General features: G+C 38.2%; 1 protein-coding gene across 1 annotated transcript in view; it reads left to right on the plus strand.

The window, feature by feature from the left end:
* Nucleotides 1-14772, plus strand: part of LOC131071561 (nuclear pore complex protein GP210) — a 261149-nt gene that overhangs the window by 125740 nt on the left and 120637 nt on the right. Inside the window, exons 20-23 of the mRNA XM_058007476.2 lie at nt 5686-5805; nt 5964-6119; nt 6292-6354; nt 6563-6696. Of these exons, the coding sequence (XP_057863459.2) occupies nt 5686-5805; nt 5964-6119; nt 6292-6354; nt 6563-6696 (473 nt within the window). The remainder of the gene's footprint in view (nt 1-5685; nt 5806-5963; nt 6120-6291; nt 6355-6562; nt 6697-14772) is intronic.

Here is a 14772-nt window from a genome sequence, read left to right on the forward strand (position 1 = left end):
AAGTCAAGTTAATTCCAAAGTGAATCAAGCCTAGAATCAGGAATTTCGCTCCTGACCCTTCCAAAGGGTCCAGAGCGAATTCCTTTCATAAGACATTTTACCTTGCCCAAACCTATGAACTAATCCTTGTCCCATGCATTTTTGAGAGCCAAGCACTTCTTTGGATAAGGAAATATGAAAATGAAGTCAAGATTTGAGCCTAAATATGAATTTCGCTCCTAACCCTTTTAAAGGGTTCGAGTGAAATTCTTGAATGACCTAATTTTCTCACTAAGACCTTGAAATAAATGCCACTTTGAGAGCAATTTGACTTGATGATGATAGGAGGAGGCCTAAGAAGTTATATTCAAGCCAAGAAAGGGAGGAAAAAGGTGAGAAATGAGCCCAAGTGAGAATTTCGCTCCTGACCCTTCCCTTCCAAAGGGTCCAGAGTGAAATTCACATAACCTTCATTTTCTTCCTTGTTATGGCCAAGTTTTGGACTTTTAAGGCATGATTGGAGTGACCTTGAGGTGTTCTAGCCTTTGAAAAGAGGTTTGAGGCGATGAAATGGTGAAAATCAACCTAGAATGGAAATTTCGCTCCTGACCCTTCCAAAGGGTCCAGAGGAAAATCCTCATCTGACCCTCTATTTTTGCCTAGGAGGCTAGGACATTGGAAAGACCTTGTTTTGAGCTAAGTAAGTGGCAAATTGACTTGATGGTGATAAGGAGAGGTGAATTTGATCAAGTTTGAAGGTGAATTGAGGCAATGGAGTGTGAAATCAACCTAATTTATGAATTTCGCTCTGGACCCTTTGCGAAATTCTTAGAAGTCACCTTTTTTCTCCTTGTTCACACTGAAAGTCTTGTTCCTTGGGCATGGTGGGGCTAGATTGATATGTTCTTTCCTCAGGAAGTGATTGAAAGCATTGAGGAATGAAGATTTTGACCTAAGACATGGATTTCGCTCTTGACCCTTCGAAAGGGTCCAGAGCAAAATTCATATTTCCTCTATTTTGCTCTTTAACTTGACCAAGTTTGGAACTTCTAAGGCATGGTTTGGAGAGGAGATTTGAGGCGATGAAATGATGGAAATCAACCTGGAAGGAGAATTTCGCTCCTGACCCTTCCCAAGGGTCCAGAGCGAAATCCTCCATTTGACCTTCCTTTTTGCCTTAAGACCTAGGTTAGCCTTTTCTGGAGCTAGTTTGATGGTGGATTGCCTTGATTAGGGTGGAAGGAAGTTGAATTGATCACATTTGAGGAAGAACTAGATGAATGAAGTAGAAAATCAAGCCAAGAAGGAGAATTTCGCTCTTGACACTTCCAAAGGGTCCAGAGCGAAAATCCCTATAACTCTCATTTCCTTCCTAGTTTTGGCCAAGACTTTGATTCCTAGGGCATGGTTGAAGGTGGAATGAGGTTATTTTGCCTTGCAAGATGAATTCAAGTAAAGGAAATGAAGGATCAAGCCTAAAACTTGAATTTCGCTCTTGACCCTTCCAATGGGTCCAGAGCGAAATTCCCAAAATCTCTCTTTTCCTTCCATTTTGTGTCAAACCAAGTGTGGATTAGGGTGGATTGAACTTGGAGAGGCCCTTAGACATGCATTTGAATGGCTTGTGGCCACCAATGATCAAGATTTTGAGCTAGAACAAAGATTTCGCTCCTGACCTTTCCAAAGGGTCCAGAGCGAAATTCTAAATAGGTCCTGTCCTTGGCCTAGATCCAAAGCGAAACCCTCTTTTGGTCTTTTGGGGGGTCAAATCAATGATATCTTCAGGAGAAACCAATTCAACGGTCAAGTGAAGTTCAAGCCAAGGAGATGGTGAAATCTGAGCTAAAATGCAAATTTAGCTCCTGACCCTTCCAAAGGGTCCAGAGCGAAATTCTAATAGGGCCTGTCCTTGGAGAGGATCTTGAGCAAACTTCACTCTAATGCCTTCTTGTTGATGATTTAAGATAGAGAATGCTATGTTGTATGAATTTATTATGTGTCCTTAATCACCTTTTGGTTTGTTTTGCAGATGGAAGAAGATCAGGACAAGGACGACCTATTCCAGTCCATCATCATCAAGGACATTCCAAAGGCATAAAGGTGGACTCAAGGTGTTTTGAAGCCTTGGAAAACTACATGTGTTCAAGAAGTTGCCAAAACCTTCACTTCACCACACTAAGGAACCACATGATGACAAAGAAAGGCTTTGCCAGCACTTCAGGGCGAGATATGCTACTGGAGAAGGAAGACTTGACAATAAGGAAGCCTCATCAAGCAAAGGAAGTACATCATTCATCACGTCAGAGACAGAAAAGGATCAACCAAGTCACAAGCATTAGAGAAGGTGGCATCCTAGTCATCATTCCTCCGATCGGATTGGTCCATCTCAGCATGACCAGATTCAATGTACCTAATTTATCGGAGGCGGCACAAACTTCGGTGTACCTACCCCTGCTTCCTATTGGTCCTCACTACGAGAATGTAATTTTCTAATTGGCTAAGGAGGCTTGTTGTAACAAACCCTAATTAGCGTTTCTATCTTGTAATCCTAGCCATTGGTTCTAAGTCAATCAGAGTCGTCTGTTTGTAAAGGGTTCTCTATATAAAGCCGTGGCTCCTCATTTGTAAAGGTTAATAGTTAATAGTCAGAGAGTAGGAAATAGTTAGAGTAGAGTAGAAAGAGAAGGCAAAGATTGTTGCCAAGATATTGTTGCAAAAGACTTGTAAACTTCATTGAAGAAATGGTGAATTCTATAGGTCGATTCAACAATTTGCATGGTCTCTATACTTCTCAAATTTGATTTCATGTTATTAGGTGAATGGAAGAAATTTGTATGATCAATGGTGAAATTTGTATATCCATACTACTAGCGGTTTGTTGATTGCAAACTTGCCTTGCGTAGTCAACTGGAATCATTCAGCTTAAGCTTAACTTCAATTATCGCTTCTTCATTGATATGCATCAACCTGACGGTGTCTATGCTTGTAGCGGTGATCTGAACATCATAAAGCTATCCTTAGAAGATCACACTAATCTTGTGGAGATGATCCTAGGATGTCAAAGCAAGACTTAGTTATAGTTTCATCAAAGGTCATCCATTGCTCCTACATTCTTAGTGTTAGAATTAGATCCTTCTCTAACCCTTATCCTTTTTTCCTTTTTTCAAAACCAAGGACCAGTGAAATTCCACGTTCCAGTGATATCCAAAGCAAATCAGATGCTCAGGTCATCGAATGTAAGTCCCCTTGTGATTCTAGCAAAATCACATCATACCACGAGAAGCTTATCCACATGTAGAGACCCGACATATAAGAACCTTGGAGTCTTCTTGAATGATCCTTATGCGAAATCTTCAGCATTCGGGGCAACTTTGTTCAAGAGGGGACAAGATACCTTGGTATTTTATTTTGTGTTCGCATGTGCATGAAAAACACATCAACAAGACATTACAGATGAGGGATTTTCTATATGAACATTTTTTTATCCGTGCTTATTTTTGAGTATACATGGTTGCCTAGTCTGTATTGGTCTGCATTACACCTATGCTTAGTTTGTATTGGATGTGTATTTCTGATTTGTAGTCAAAGATTGTAATGTCCCCTTATGGTAATACTCAGGAAATAAGCAAACAATTGACTCGTAAATCGCTTGCAAAAGACTTCTTTCTATTAAAGCTCAATTGCAAGAGATTTCCTTTGAAGATAGACTCCACTAACACTTAGAATAATAAAAATTGATGCTCTTTAAGAATGATAGATTGTGATAAATGATTGATATCACTCATAATAGAACGATATCACAATCACTGTCACTATTATCTCTGATTTAACATAAGAACCAATAAATACATTATATTATATTATAAATAATTTATATATTTATTAATGACACATCTATGAATTGCCAATTATTAATATATTTGTTAATTACCTTTTGTATAAATCACTAATACCACCATTGCCTAAAACATAAGTTGTTAGTACTTAGTATATTGGTGGCTGTAAAGATAAACAGATCTGACATGCGTCTGCCACTAGATATTGAATATGACTGTCATACATATTGCAGTCCAAATTAATATTACTATTAAATTCTGCATAAACATTATCAAGCTTAATATAGTAAGCATTCTTATTAAAGACCTCTCCATGCATACCATCTAAGCACGTCCCTATGCTTATCTCTAAGGACAAGGATGTTACTGCCTGTAACTTAATAATAATGGTTCTGATCTGATCTGAAACGTATTGATATATGAAATATATATTATGTTCTTTCTCTGATTGTCAATTAGAAAGTTTTAGTAAAGAAGCTTATAGTACTACCTCTAAACCTTATAAGATTGTTAGGAACTCGGCAATTAAGAAGTCTGATATAAATACTAATGGTATGATATAAATCTACCAGGTGTTGCTGCGAACCTATCCTCTTTTAGTACAACTATAATGGAGTAGACCAGAAATATAATTTGTTTATGAAGGAGTGACTGGGTTATATATACACAGCCGCTGTTTTCAAAATGTAATCTCTGCGATTGTGTGAATAAACACACATGAAAGATGTCTGTCATTTTCTGATCGTTTTCTCTGTTAGTTAACCGTGTGTTCCTGTTATGTCCTTTGCTTATAGCAATGCTACGGCATCTAGTATATCAATGAAATTAAGCAATGGAACGTCCTTGCTTGAAGCGATTGGCACAGTGTCTGGTTGTCAGTAAATACTTGCACTTCAATGGATGCTCTATCTGATGCACAATCTAGAGTGTATGATTCCTTAGATGCCGTCTCTAATATATACTACTTGCCAAATAAAGCCGATAGGCTATTGACTCGAAACTGAGCGTATCCAAAGGATGGGAAGAGAAGAGGTAATATTTTATTTTTATTTTTATTTTTTTTCTTTCTTTCTTCCGAATGAGTGAAGGGGTCCGCCTTCTTATATAATGTGTTTGGAATGATGAACCCATTGGTAAGAGACATGTCCCATGTCCGTTAATACTTTTCTTTATACAACTATTAGTCGCATCCCTTGGGACATTGTTAAGACTTGTAATGGTAACAATTATGCATTTCCTTATTAAATTAATAGTTATGGTAACCATTGTTGACTTACTAATCATAACATAGAACTGATTTATATATTAACCAAGTCATATATATTAAGCATTACATAGAATCGATTCATATATTAATCGATTCATATTAATTACCTCATAGAATCGAATCATATAATAGTTGATTCATATACATAATACAATGTATATTAATTAGTGAACTAAGTTGACTCGGTCAGTGTAATATATTCAATATATCTATTTTATGTTTTAATGGTAAAACTTCTTTAATAGTTAATATAATATTAATAATTGAAATATGAACGTTACATTAAAATAAAACAATAATAATAAATAATAATCGTAACAAATAACAAATATTAATAATCATATATTAAAGGAAAATCATGAAGTCTCATAAATGAGACGATTTTCCAATATTATTAAATGTTAATTAATAAATGTTTTAATTATTGTCTTTATTTAATCCCATGTCCAAAGAGGGGTTATGACAAAGATGAACACCATCCATGGTAGTGGAGACTTTCCCATAGAGACTTAGAATAATTGTGAAGATTCATTTGATTTTTTTTTTGTGTATTATGTATTCTACTCATGCTTGCACTCTTTCTGATATTCATGTAAACAACAGCTGACAGTGAATGGAGGTCCCCGAGCAGGAGTACTTGTGGAGTATTCTTCTGTGGATATTTCTGTTGCATCAGTTGAGAGTGCTTCAGGGAAATTAGTTGCAGGTTCTCTTGGCAACACTGTAAGTGTTTTTTTGTAATATACATTTTTGATCAGTCAATGCCATATATGATTTATTATCTATGTGCAGTCATATTTTCAATTTTCATAATTTGCTGTTATTTATCTATTGCAATGATTTGATGCATGTCTATTTATTTGTTACATATTTTGGAGCAGAGCATTAGAGCTTGTGTATACAACAGTGCCGGAGAGTCAATATGTGAGGCATATGCTGAAGTCATTGTGGGGATCCCCTCATCCATGAAACTGAATTTTGTAAAGGCCCAGCTTGGTGCTGGCCATGAAATGTCTGTATTCCCCAAATCACCAGAGGTTGTTCAGATACATTTCCACTTTAATTGCTGTTTCTATAGTTATTCCCATTTTCATTCTTGGTGCATCAATTTTAGTTTGTAATTTTATTATTAGTGCTGGGAATGTTTCTCAGTTTGCAATGTTATTGGGGTATTTAGAAAGATCTGATGTAATTTCTGTTACCTTGTAGGGGGACTTGCTTTCATTCTATGAGGTTTGCAGGAACTATAAATGGACGATTGGAGATGAAGAGGCATGTTATATAATTTATCCTATAGTTTGAATGTTTTGAAACTGAGAAATTTTATACTGTTGGAAAATTATGATCTTGACTAACTTTTAACTCTTAATGGTCTTCATGTTACTCATGTTTGCTAAGTTGGAAGTTACAATTGGGTTCTATGCTTTGTCATCTTCATGTTAGTGTTATATGCTAAAAAGTATTTATTGTCATTATAAAGGTATTGGGATTTCGTAACATGGAACCTGGACATATGCAATTGCGAGGAATATCAATTCTAGAGGAGAAGGGACGGTGTTTGCTTGATTATGCTAGCCTGGGAAATGCCGGTTTTGCCACTAGAGTTATAGGAAGGTATTTTCTTATTAAAATATAAGTTGCAAAAAGTATTCTGTATTTGTTCATAGGTAAATGTTTTAATATGTAACATACTAATACTATGTTGTACAATACCATGTGCGCTTACAAATTATTCAGAAATATTCAGATGAAGGTCTATATCTGGCAGTTGGTTGTTGTCTTAACTATTAAGTAATGTTATTTAATGCAGTTGCCTGCTAATTGAAAAAACTTTCTTTTATTAGAACATTGCATTTGATAGTTGTTGGAAATGTTTGTAACCAACCCAGTTAATTCAGTAGGATATCTACACACAACAGTGAAACATACAACAAGCAGCTTCTGTGTGACAATATTCGGAAGTAAAATGCACAACACTAGTAAGCAAAAACCAAACAAGCCTATGGTAGTGTTGACGTGTATTTTGTACACAATCATACACAGAATAAAATACCTAAAGGTACCTTATCCTCTCTTGAGTAAAATCTCTAATTGCTGAAGATATCGCAAGAAGGATCAGTTAGGGTGACTTCAATGTTCTTTTAAGTAGGGTCTTGTTGACGTGTATTTTGTACACCATCATACACAGAATAAAATACCAATAGGCATCTTATCCTCTCTTGAGAAAATAGTCTCTAACTGCTGAAGATTCGCATAAAGGATCAGTTAGGTAGACTCCAAGGTTCTTTTAGTAGGGTCTCTACGTGTGGACAAGCTTCCAGCGGTATGATGTGATTTGCTGTTTCCTCCAAGGGGCCTTACGTATTCCGAAAGTTCAAGATTTGCTAAACTAAGGAAACTTTCAAAAAATAGCAAAAGGAGTAGGGTTTAAAAGAGGTCTAATCTAGCCTAACCCTATGAATGACTTAGTATGGACAAGACTTGGCAAGATTCAACCAACTTCAATTTCGCCATAAGATAACAACTCAATTGAAATTAGTGCGATCTTCTAAGGTAACAAAATGATACTCAATACATCAAAGATCAAGGACACTACTACGAAGGTACATATCCAAGATACAATAATGATTGAAGATTAAGGGACTCAAAGTATTCTCCAGTCGACCACGCAAGGCGTCCTTACAATCAGCAAGAAGCTAGTGGTTTGGATTACGAATCCTACCAAATATCAAATCTCACACTTTGTCCTTCAAATTTAACAAATTACTTTGATTGAGCACGATTCAAGTAGATCAAACAACCATGAAGATAACTCAAGAAATTTGCAACAAAACACCATAACTTCAATATTTTATTGATTTCCAAGTCATCATGTACAACAATTGCTTGAATTTCTCTCTTCAAAACTCAATCTTGCTACAAAATAAAATTGCTTCTAACTCTAATCTCTCTTACATCAACTATTGACTATTACTCTATTCCTCTATTACACTATTTTTTTAATGAAATGAAAAATGGGGGTATAAATAGCATCCCCAGTTACAATGAAAGGTCCAGATTGAAAGTAAATCAACGGACAAGATCATGACACCTAAACCCTAATTAGGGTTTGTTACAAATGACCTCCTTTTTACTGAACAATATTAAATACATAGCCAAATATTAAATTCGGCACAAAAAACCTAGGAGGTATCAACCAATGAGAAATAAGATGTCATGTCATCTGTAACAACCTTTCATCCAGAATCTTATTCCCTTTCCAATTCTCTTTCTTAGCATATGCAATGAATTTTGTCACGATTCCTTCGATTTCTGTGATTGGAATCTCGGGAAGATTCTTCATACTCTCCTCTAAGTGGATGACCTGATCGAATGCATCTAGAAGAGCTGTGTCCCAAGTAGATTCAAGTTCCTTCGTTCTATCAATCAGGAGCATGGTGGCAAACATCTGATCATACTGCTCATCTGTAACATTTGCGTCCTTGCGAAAGATGATCTTGATTCTATCCTCAAATTCCTGTATATCCACATCTGTCTCGACCTCGATCCCTCTGCCAAGAATGGTACGAAGTACCTCAAATACTCTGTCCTGGATCGGATTGATCACTTCCTCAAGTTGGCCACATCTAACATTGATGTCCTCAAAGAAAACATTCTTCATATGGAGTAAGGTTGACCACTGGAACAAACTGTGAGAATCACCCTCCAAGATCCTCTCTTGCGCTAAAATTCTTCTTGATGTGTGTCGTATAACTCTCAAGACGGGAATGACAACGTCCTTGGTATGGGCAAATGCAGCAACTGTTGTCATCAATTTGTGGATTATCTCAAGAACTTGGATAGCTTGATGAATGACCTTCATCATCCTTGTAACAAACTCTATGGCCACTGTATGAGATCTATCCATCCAACTACATGTACGTTGAACCAGGTTCCTGAATCTTTCTGCTTCATTGATTGATTGAAGTGGCAATGCCTGCACTGGTGATCTAACTGGATCTTGACGTCCCAAAGGTTCATTGATGTGACTGAAATATGTCCTCCATGCACCTCTCTCTCTCTCAAGCTTTCTGTTCTTCTCCATTTCTTCTCTAAGCTTGTCTTTCAATGCCTCAAATGAATCGGTAGCATCATCTAAAGTCTGCTCTGCTGTAGGTGGTCCTAACTCAAAAGTCTGTATATCATATTCTTCTGCTAGGATCTCACCTTCATATTTGTCTGCTGCCGGTGTAGCTATCTGCAGTTTTCTGGATCCAGTCTCATCTCGAATCATCTTGGACATCTTGGTAGCCTTTCTCTTCTCTGTTACTTCGTGTGAACGTCCAACAAGGCTCTCTAAATCAATTGCATTGTCCTCGTCCTCTACTACGATCACCTTAGTCAATCTTTCCTTCAACCAATCTGGGATATTCGATCTTGTCTCTTGAACTTGAATCTCTTTATGCACTATTTCTTCTTGTCTGGGAGGAGATGTCATTTCATTATCTTCTTCTAACTCATAGTCTTGGAGAGATCCATCTGACGAAACATGCTGTGCCTGTCCTTCCTCCTGCCTGTCATTCTGTACCATAGACTCCATGGACTCTTCTACTTGAATTGTTCTATTCTCTGATCTAGAAGAAGTACCTGGTGTCTGATCTTTGTTGGCACCTTACTTTTTCTTGGAAGACTCTTTCTTTTCTGACCTTTCTTTTCTCTTCGAACCTCTTGGATGGAGATTGCCCTCACTGGCACATCGAAGGTTACCTTCACCTGAATTCCTAGGATTAGGATTGCCTTCACTCACACTGGCTCCACCTTCGGCTGATTTCTCTTCCAAAGTGAAAGACACAGTTATGCCTTGTTCTCTCAACTTCTGATGCTGAACGTCTACCCATCTACGAGTACAAGACAAGACTGGTGCCATCAAAGCATCTAAATCCACGACCTCGGGCTCATTCCAATCCAACCTTATTGTTTTGCTTTCTCTATCATAGGAAGACTGGATATGTCTGCCATTGTCCTGAGCTTGGTCGGCCACTCTGTAAATCCTGCATTTCCTGATGAAATCCAAAGGCAATCTAGAATGCATTTTTCGTTTCACTTCAAGATCATCTAAGAGATTCATCATAAAATCTTCAATCTGATACTCATGTCTAAATCTTCTGCCGACTGTCTCCTCTAAATGTCCATGTGGATCAAAGCTATTTCTCCAAGCAAAAGATGAAAAAGAATACAAGGCTAACTCCTTCTCTGCGTCATCCATGGCTAAAACATTAGGACATACCTCAACTGAATTACCCAAAATAATAGGTACTTGGACTCCATTCTGATGTCTGTGCCTGAATGCCTTTGCATATGCTGCCAACTGCCTTGTTACTTCAAGTAACACAATTCTGTCTGTCGGATACCTCGGCAACATGTATGGAGGTAAAGGACATCCATGCACTCTAATGTAAGTGAACTTGGGAAACTGAATGAACCAAGCACCGTACCTCTTGATGAATTCCTGGGCATCCTGAGATAATCTGTTGTGAATCCCACCTTGCAACGTTCTTGTGATGTTCATCGTGAAGGTGTCATTAACTAACTTGTAGTTTTTCCCTGGCGGATGGTGCAAGTAGGCATAGGAATCACAAGCTCTGACCTCGCCGGGTCCTCTTCCAATCACTCCTCTGTGAGGTAGTCCTGCGTATTCAACACTCCTGATCAAAGCATAGATGACGTATGAACTCATGTGGAAGGACTTAGTAGCCCTGAGTCTCCTCAACTGTACGTCTAAGCAATGGCTAATCATCCTAGCCCAATGTATTGTACCTTTACCCTGAACAATCACCTGGATGAAGTAAAACATCCACTTCTCAAAATAGAAGGCATGAGGTGCTCCTGTAACTCGGTTGAGCATGGTAATCAAATCTCTGTACTCCTCCTGGAAATCAATCCTGTGCGGTGTGTTCGGAATCTTGCTTAGACGGGGACGACTCTTGAGTAGCCAGTTTTTGTTAATTATGCTTAGGCAAGCATCTGGATCATCATCGTACATTGATCTGGCTCCTTCTATGCTCTTGTATATCATGTCCCTGTGCTCTGGAAGATGGAAAGCTTCACTTATAGCTTCCTCTGAAAGGTACGCCAAAGTGTTTCCCTCATTGGACACGATCGTCCTGGACTGTGGATTATAGTGTCGGGCACATTCGATCATCAACTCGTGGCACTGAATAGCTGGAGGAAAACCGACCGCCTTAATGATGCCACTCTCTATTATTCTCCGGGCGACAGGTGATGGCTTGCCAATGTAGGGGACCTCTCGAAACTTCTTCGTGCTAAAGTTCCCCAAGTTTGTATCTCCAATGTTGCCCCACTTCGACACGATCTTGGTCTCCACTTCTTCGGTCTTCTGATCCTCTTTCATGAGAGCTGAGCGACTGGTGGATGCTCCCGCCTTCGGGGTCGCCATACCTACACAACATTTCATTATGAGAACTATATTTTGTAATGAATAACGTTGATTAGAGAGATAAAGTTTTTAGGAAACCTCATGATAAGTCTTTAGAGTTATCATTTCCTAAAAACGAAAGATTGAGCAATGAAATTCAAAATTCAAAATTTCAAAACTTAAAATATGACGATGAATAAATAAAGCAATAAAAATCAAATCGCCATACCTCAATAGAGAGCTAACTCTAGAATGCAAAAAGACACAATTCGCCTAGGCCAAATTGGGGTATGAATGATCTTTAACGTTATCTCCTCAAGAAATCAATTTCGCCACCTTTGTCTTCAACGTGATCTTCAAGTTCACCTCTCCATTTACTAAGGCCGACTTGGTAAAATATAACAATTTCAAACGATTTTTAAATGATTTTTTTAATTAAATAACAAGGCCGACCTCCATGTATGAGCGCTCCATTTGATTTTTAATGATTAATTAATAATTAATTAAATGCCTTTCGTTTTTTAATTTGTAAACTTCGATTTTAATAAAGGCAAAATAATTAATAAATGACTAATGCCATATTAAATGCTAATTTAATTGGATTTTCAAAACTCATCGATTTTAGCATTTAAGGAAAATTTGAAATGTTTATTTGGCGCCAAAATTATGAAAATGAAGAGGACGTACCTTATCGCTCTGGTCCCTTGGAGAGGGACAGGAGCGATCCAAGATTTTTGTCATAATTCTTGCAATTTTAACGTTCATCTCCTTCCTTTCTACGTTCAATATCGATCATTTTGTTGGGTTCTTCGAATTAGATTGCCTTGCATGTGCGCATGAGTGTCTTTAGATGTATCATCGCCCTTGTCCCTTGGAGAGGGACAGGAGCAATCTCCATGTTTTCACGTTCATCTTGCATCTTTGATCTTTGAACTTCCATTGTAAGGCGAATAACATCATTGCTTATTCCTTCTACGCTCGTTACATTTGTTTTCATGAAGTGTTTGGACGTTTAGAGGATCATCGCCCTTGTCCCTTGGAGAGGGACAGGAGCGATCCATGTCTTTCTCCTTAATCTTAGCAACTTTTAACTCCAATCTTCGTTGTGATGTCTTCCAAACGCCGTCCTTTACCATGCCCATCCTCGCCTTGCCTCGACTTTGAAGGAATATGAGTGTTTTTGATGGGATCGCCCTGGTCCTTGTCCAAAGGACAGGAGCGATATGGACTCCTTAGCTTGATTGATAACGTTTGGACGTTCAAAACTCTTGCATGTCATCCTCAAAAGAAACCTTGGACCCCGTATGACCTTGTGAAGCCTTGACTCAACGTAATTCTTGCATGAATTGATCAATATACTCAACATCGCTCTGGTCCCTTCCTGAGGGACAGGAGCGAAATTCATCATTGTGAGCTTGTTCTTGTTTATTTCAACTTAGAATTATCTTCAACGCGTGTAATGACGTCCTGTCGATCCTTGTGGTAGCTTGATACTTGCTTGTCTCTTGAAATCTATGCCTTAATGGAAATATCGCTCTGGTCCCTTGGAGAGGGACAGGAGCGAACTTGCTCTTGTGGTCTTCATTTCACTTTGCTACCTTCCAAATTTATATTCAACGGGTTCGTAATGCGTCCTTCCATTCATTCATGCCTTGGGATCGATTGAAACTTAGCAAGAAAATCATTTATAACAAAAATCGCTCTGGTCCCTTCCTGAGGGACAGGAGCGAACTAGGCACTTTGGGACCCTTGTTGATATTTCAAAATATTCAATTTATATTCAATGAGTTCATTTCACCGTCTTCCTTGCCACCAAACATGAACTTGTCTTGATCTTGGCCTGGATTTTGCCCAATGAAGAATATCGCTTTGGTCCCTGGGAGAGGGACGGGAGCTATAATGTATTTCGCCCTGGTCCCTTCCTGAGGGACAGGAGCGATTTTAGCATTTTGGACCATTCTTCTTCATATTTGCATTTCAAATTATATTCATCTGATAAAACATCTTCCTTTGGACCTCTTCAAATCATCAAGTCGTCGAAATCTCGCAAGGACAAAGCAAAAATGGATTTGTAGCTCCGGTCCTTCAGTGAGGGACAGGAGCGATTTTTCTCCTGGAGGCATTTCTGTGCTCATGAAAATCTTCAATTTATATTCAATGGAAAGATCTCGCCTTTCTCCATTACTTCCAATTCGCAATTCATCTTGACTCTGCAAGGACAGTAAGATATTTGAAAACGAGCTCCCGTCCTTTATTGAGGGACAGGAGCGATTTTGCTCCTACAGGCCAAAATAACATGATTTTTCACATTTTAACACTTCACAAGGCGAAAACAAATCATTTCCAATGCCTAGGATCAAAATTCAAAAAAGGTCAAAATTTGGTCAAAATATTCAATTGGACAAAAATTCACATTTCATCTCCAACACTTAGACAAATTTAAGCTTTGCATCAACATTCCAATTGAAAATTAGACCATTCTGGCGAATTCATTGCATTCAAAATTAGCATCCTTCGAAAAGGAAGCTCAAAAGCCCTCAAAACGACTGGATTTTGGCCTGAAAAGACAGAAATTAAAACCCTAAGGGTTGACCCTAAATCCAGACAACTGACTGACTAACAAAATCCTAAAAGCGAAACGAAAAACGAGCAAAAGAGGGGGTCCCCATTTGCGATGGGGCGATGTGTGAAATGGTCACAACAGGTCTCTACGTGTGGATAAGCTCTTTGTGGTATGATGTGATTTGCTGGAATCACAAGGGGACTTACATCTGATGATTGAACTTCCGATCTGCTTTGCTGGAACACAGGCTCTTACTGGCTTAGATTTGAAAAAATGGAAAAAGGATGAGGGCGAAGAGAAGATCTAATCCTAATACTAAGAATGTAGGAGCAATGATTTGATTTTTGATGAAACTCTAACTAGGTCTTGTTTTGACATCAATGGACCATCTCCACAAGGCTAGTGCGATCTTCTAAGGGAAGCTTTATGATGTTCAAATCATCACCGCAGGCATAGACACCATCAAGTTGATGCATATCAATGAAGGAGCGACAAATTGAAATTGAGCTTAAGCTGAATGATTCCAGTTGACTACACAAGGCAAGTCTGCAATCAACAAACTGCTAGTAGTGTGGATATACGAATTCCACCATTAATCAATCGCATTTCTTCCATTCATCTAATCATCTACCATCTAGGATTGAAGACTCAACAAGAAACCATGCAAATTGCAAGAAACGACACACTTCACCATTACTTCAATGAAAATGGA

This window comes from Cryptomeria japonica, chromosome 3 (assembly GCF_030272615.1).
Source record: "Cryptomeria japonica chromosome 3, Sugi_1.0, whole genome shotgun sequence".
NCBI classification, from domain to species: domain Eukaryota; kingdom Viridiplantae; phylum Streptophyta; class Pinopsida; order Cupressales; family Cupressaceae; genus Cryptomeria; species Cryptomeria japonica.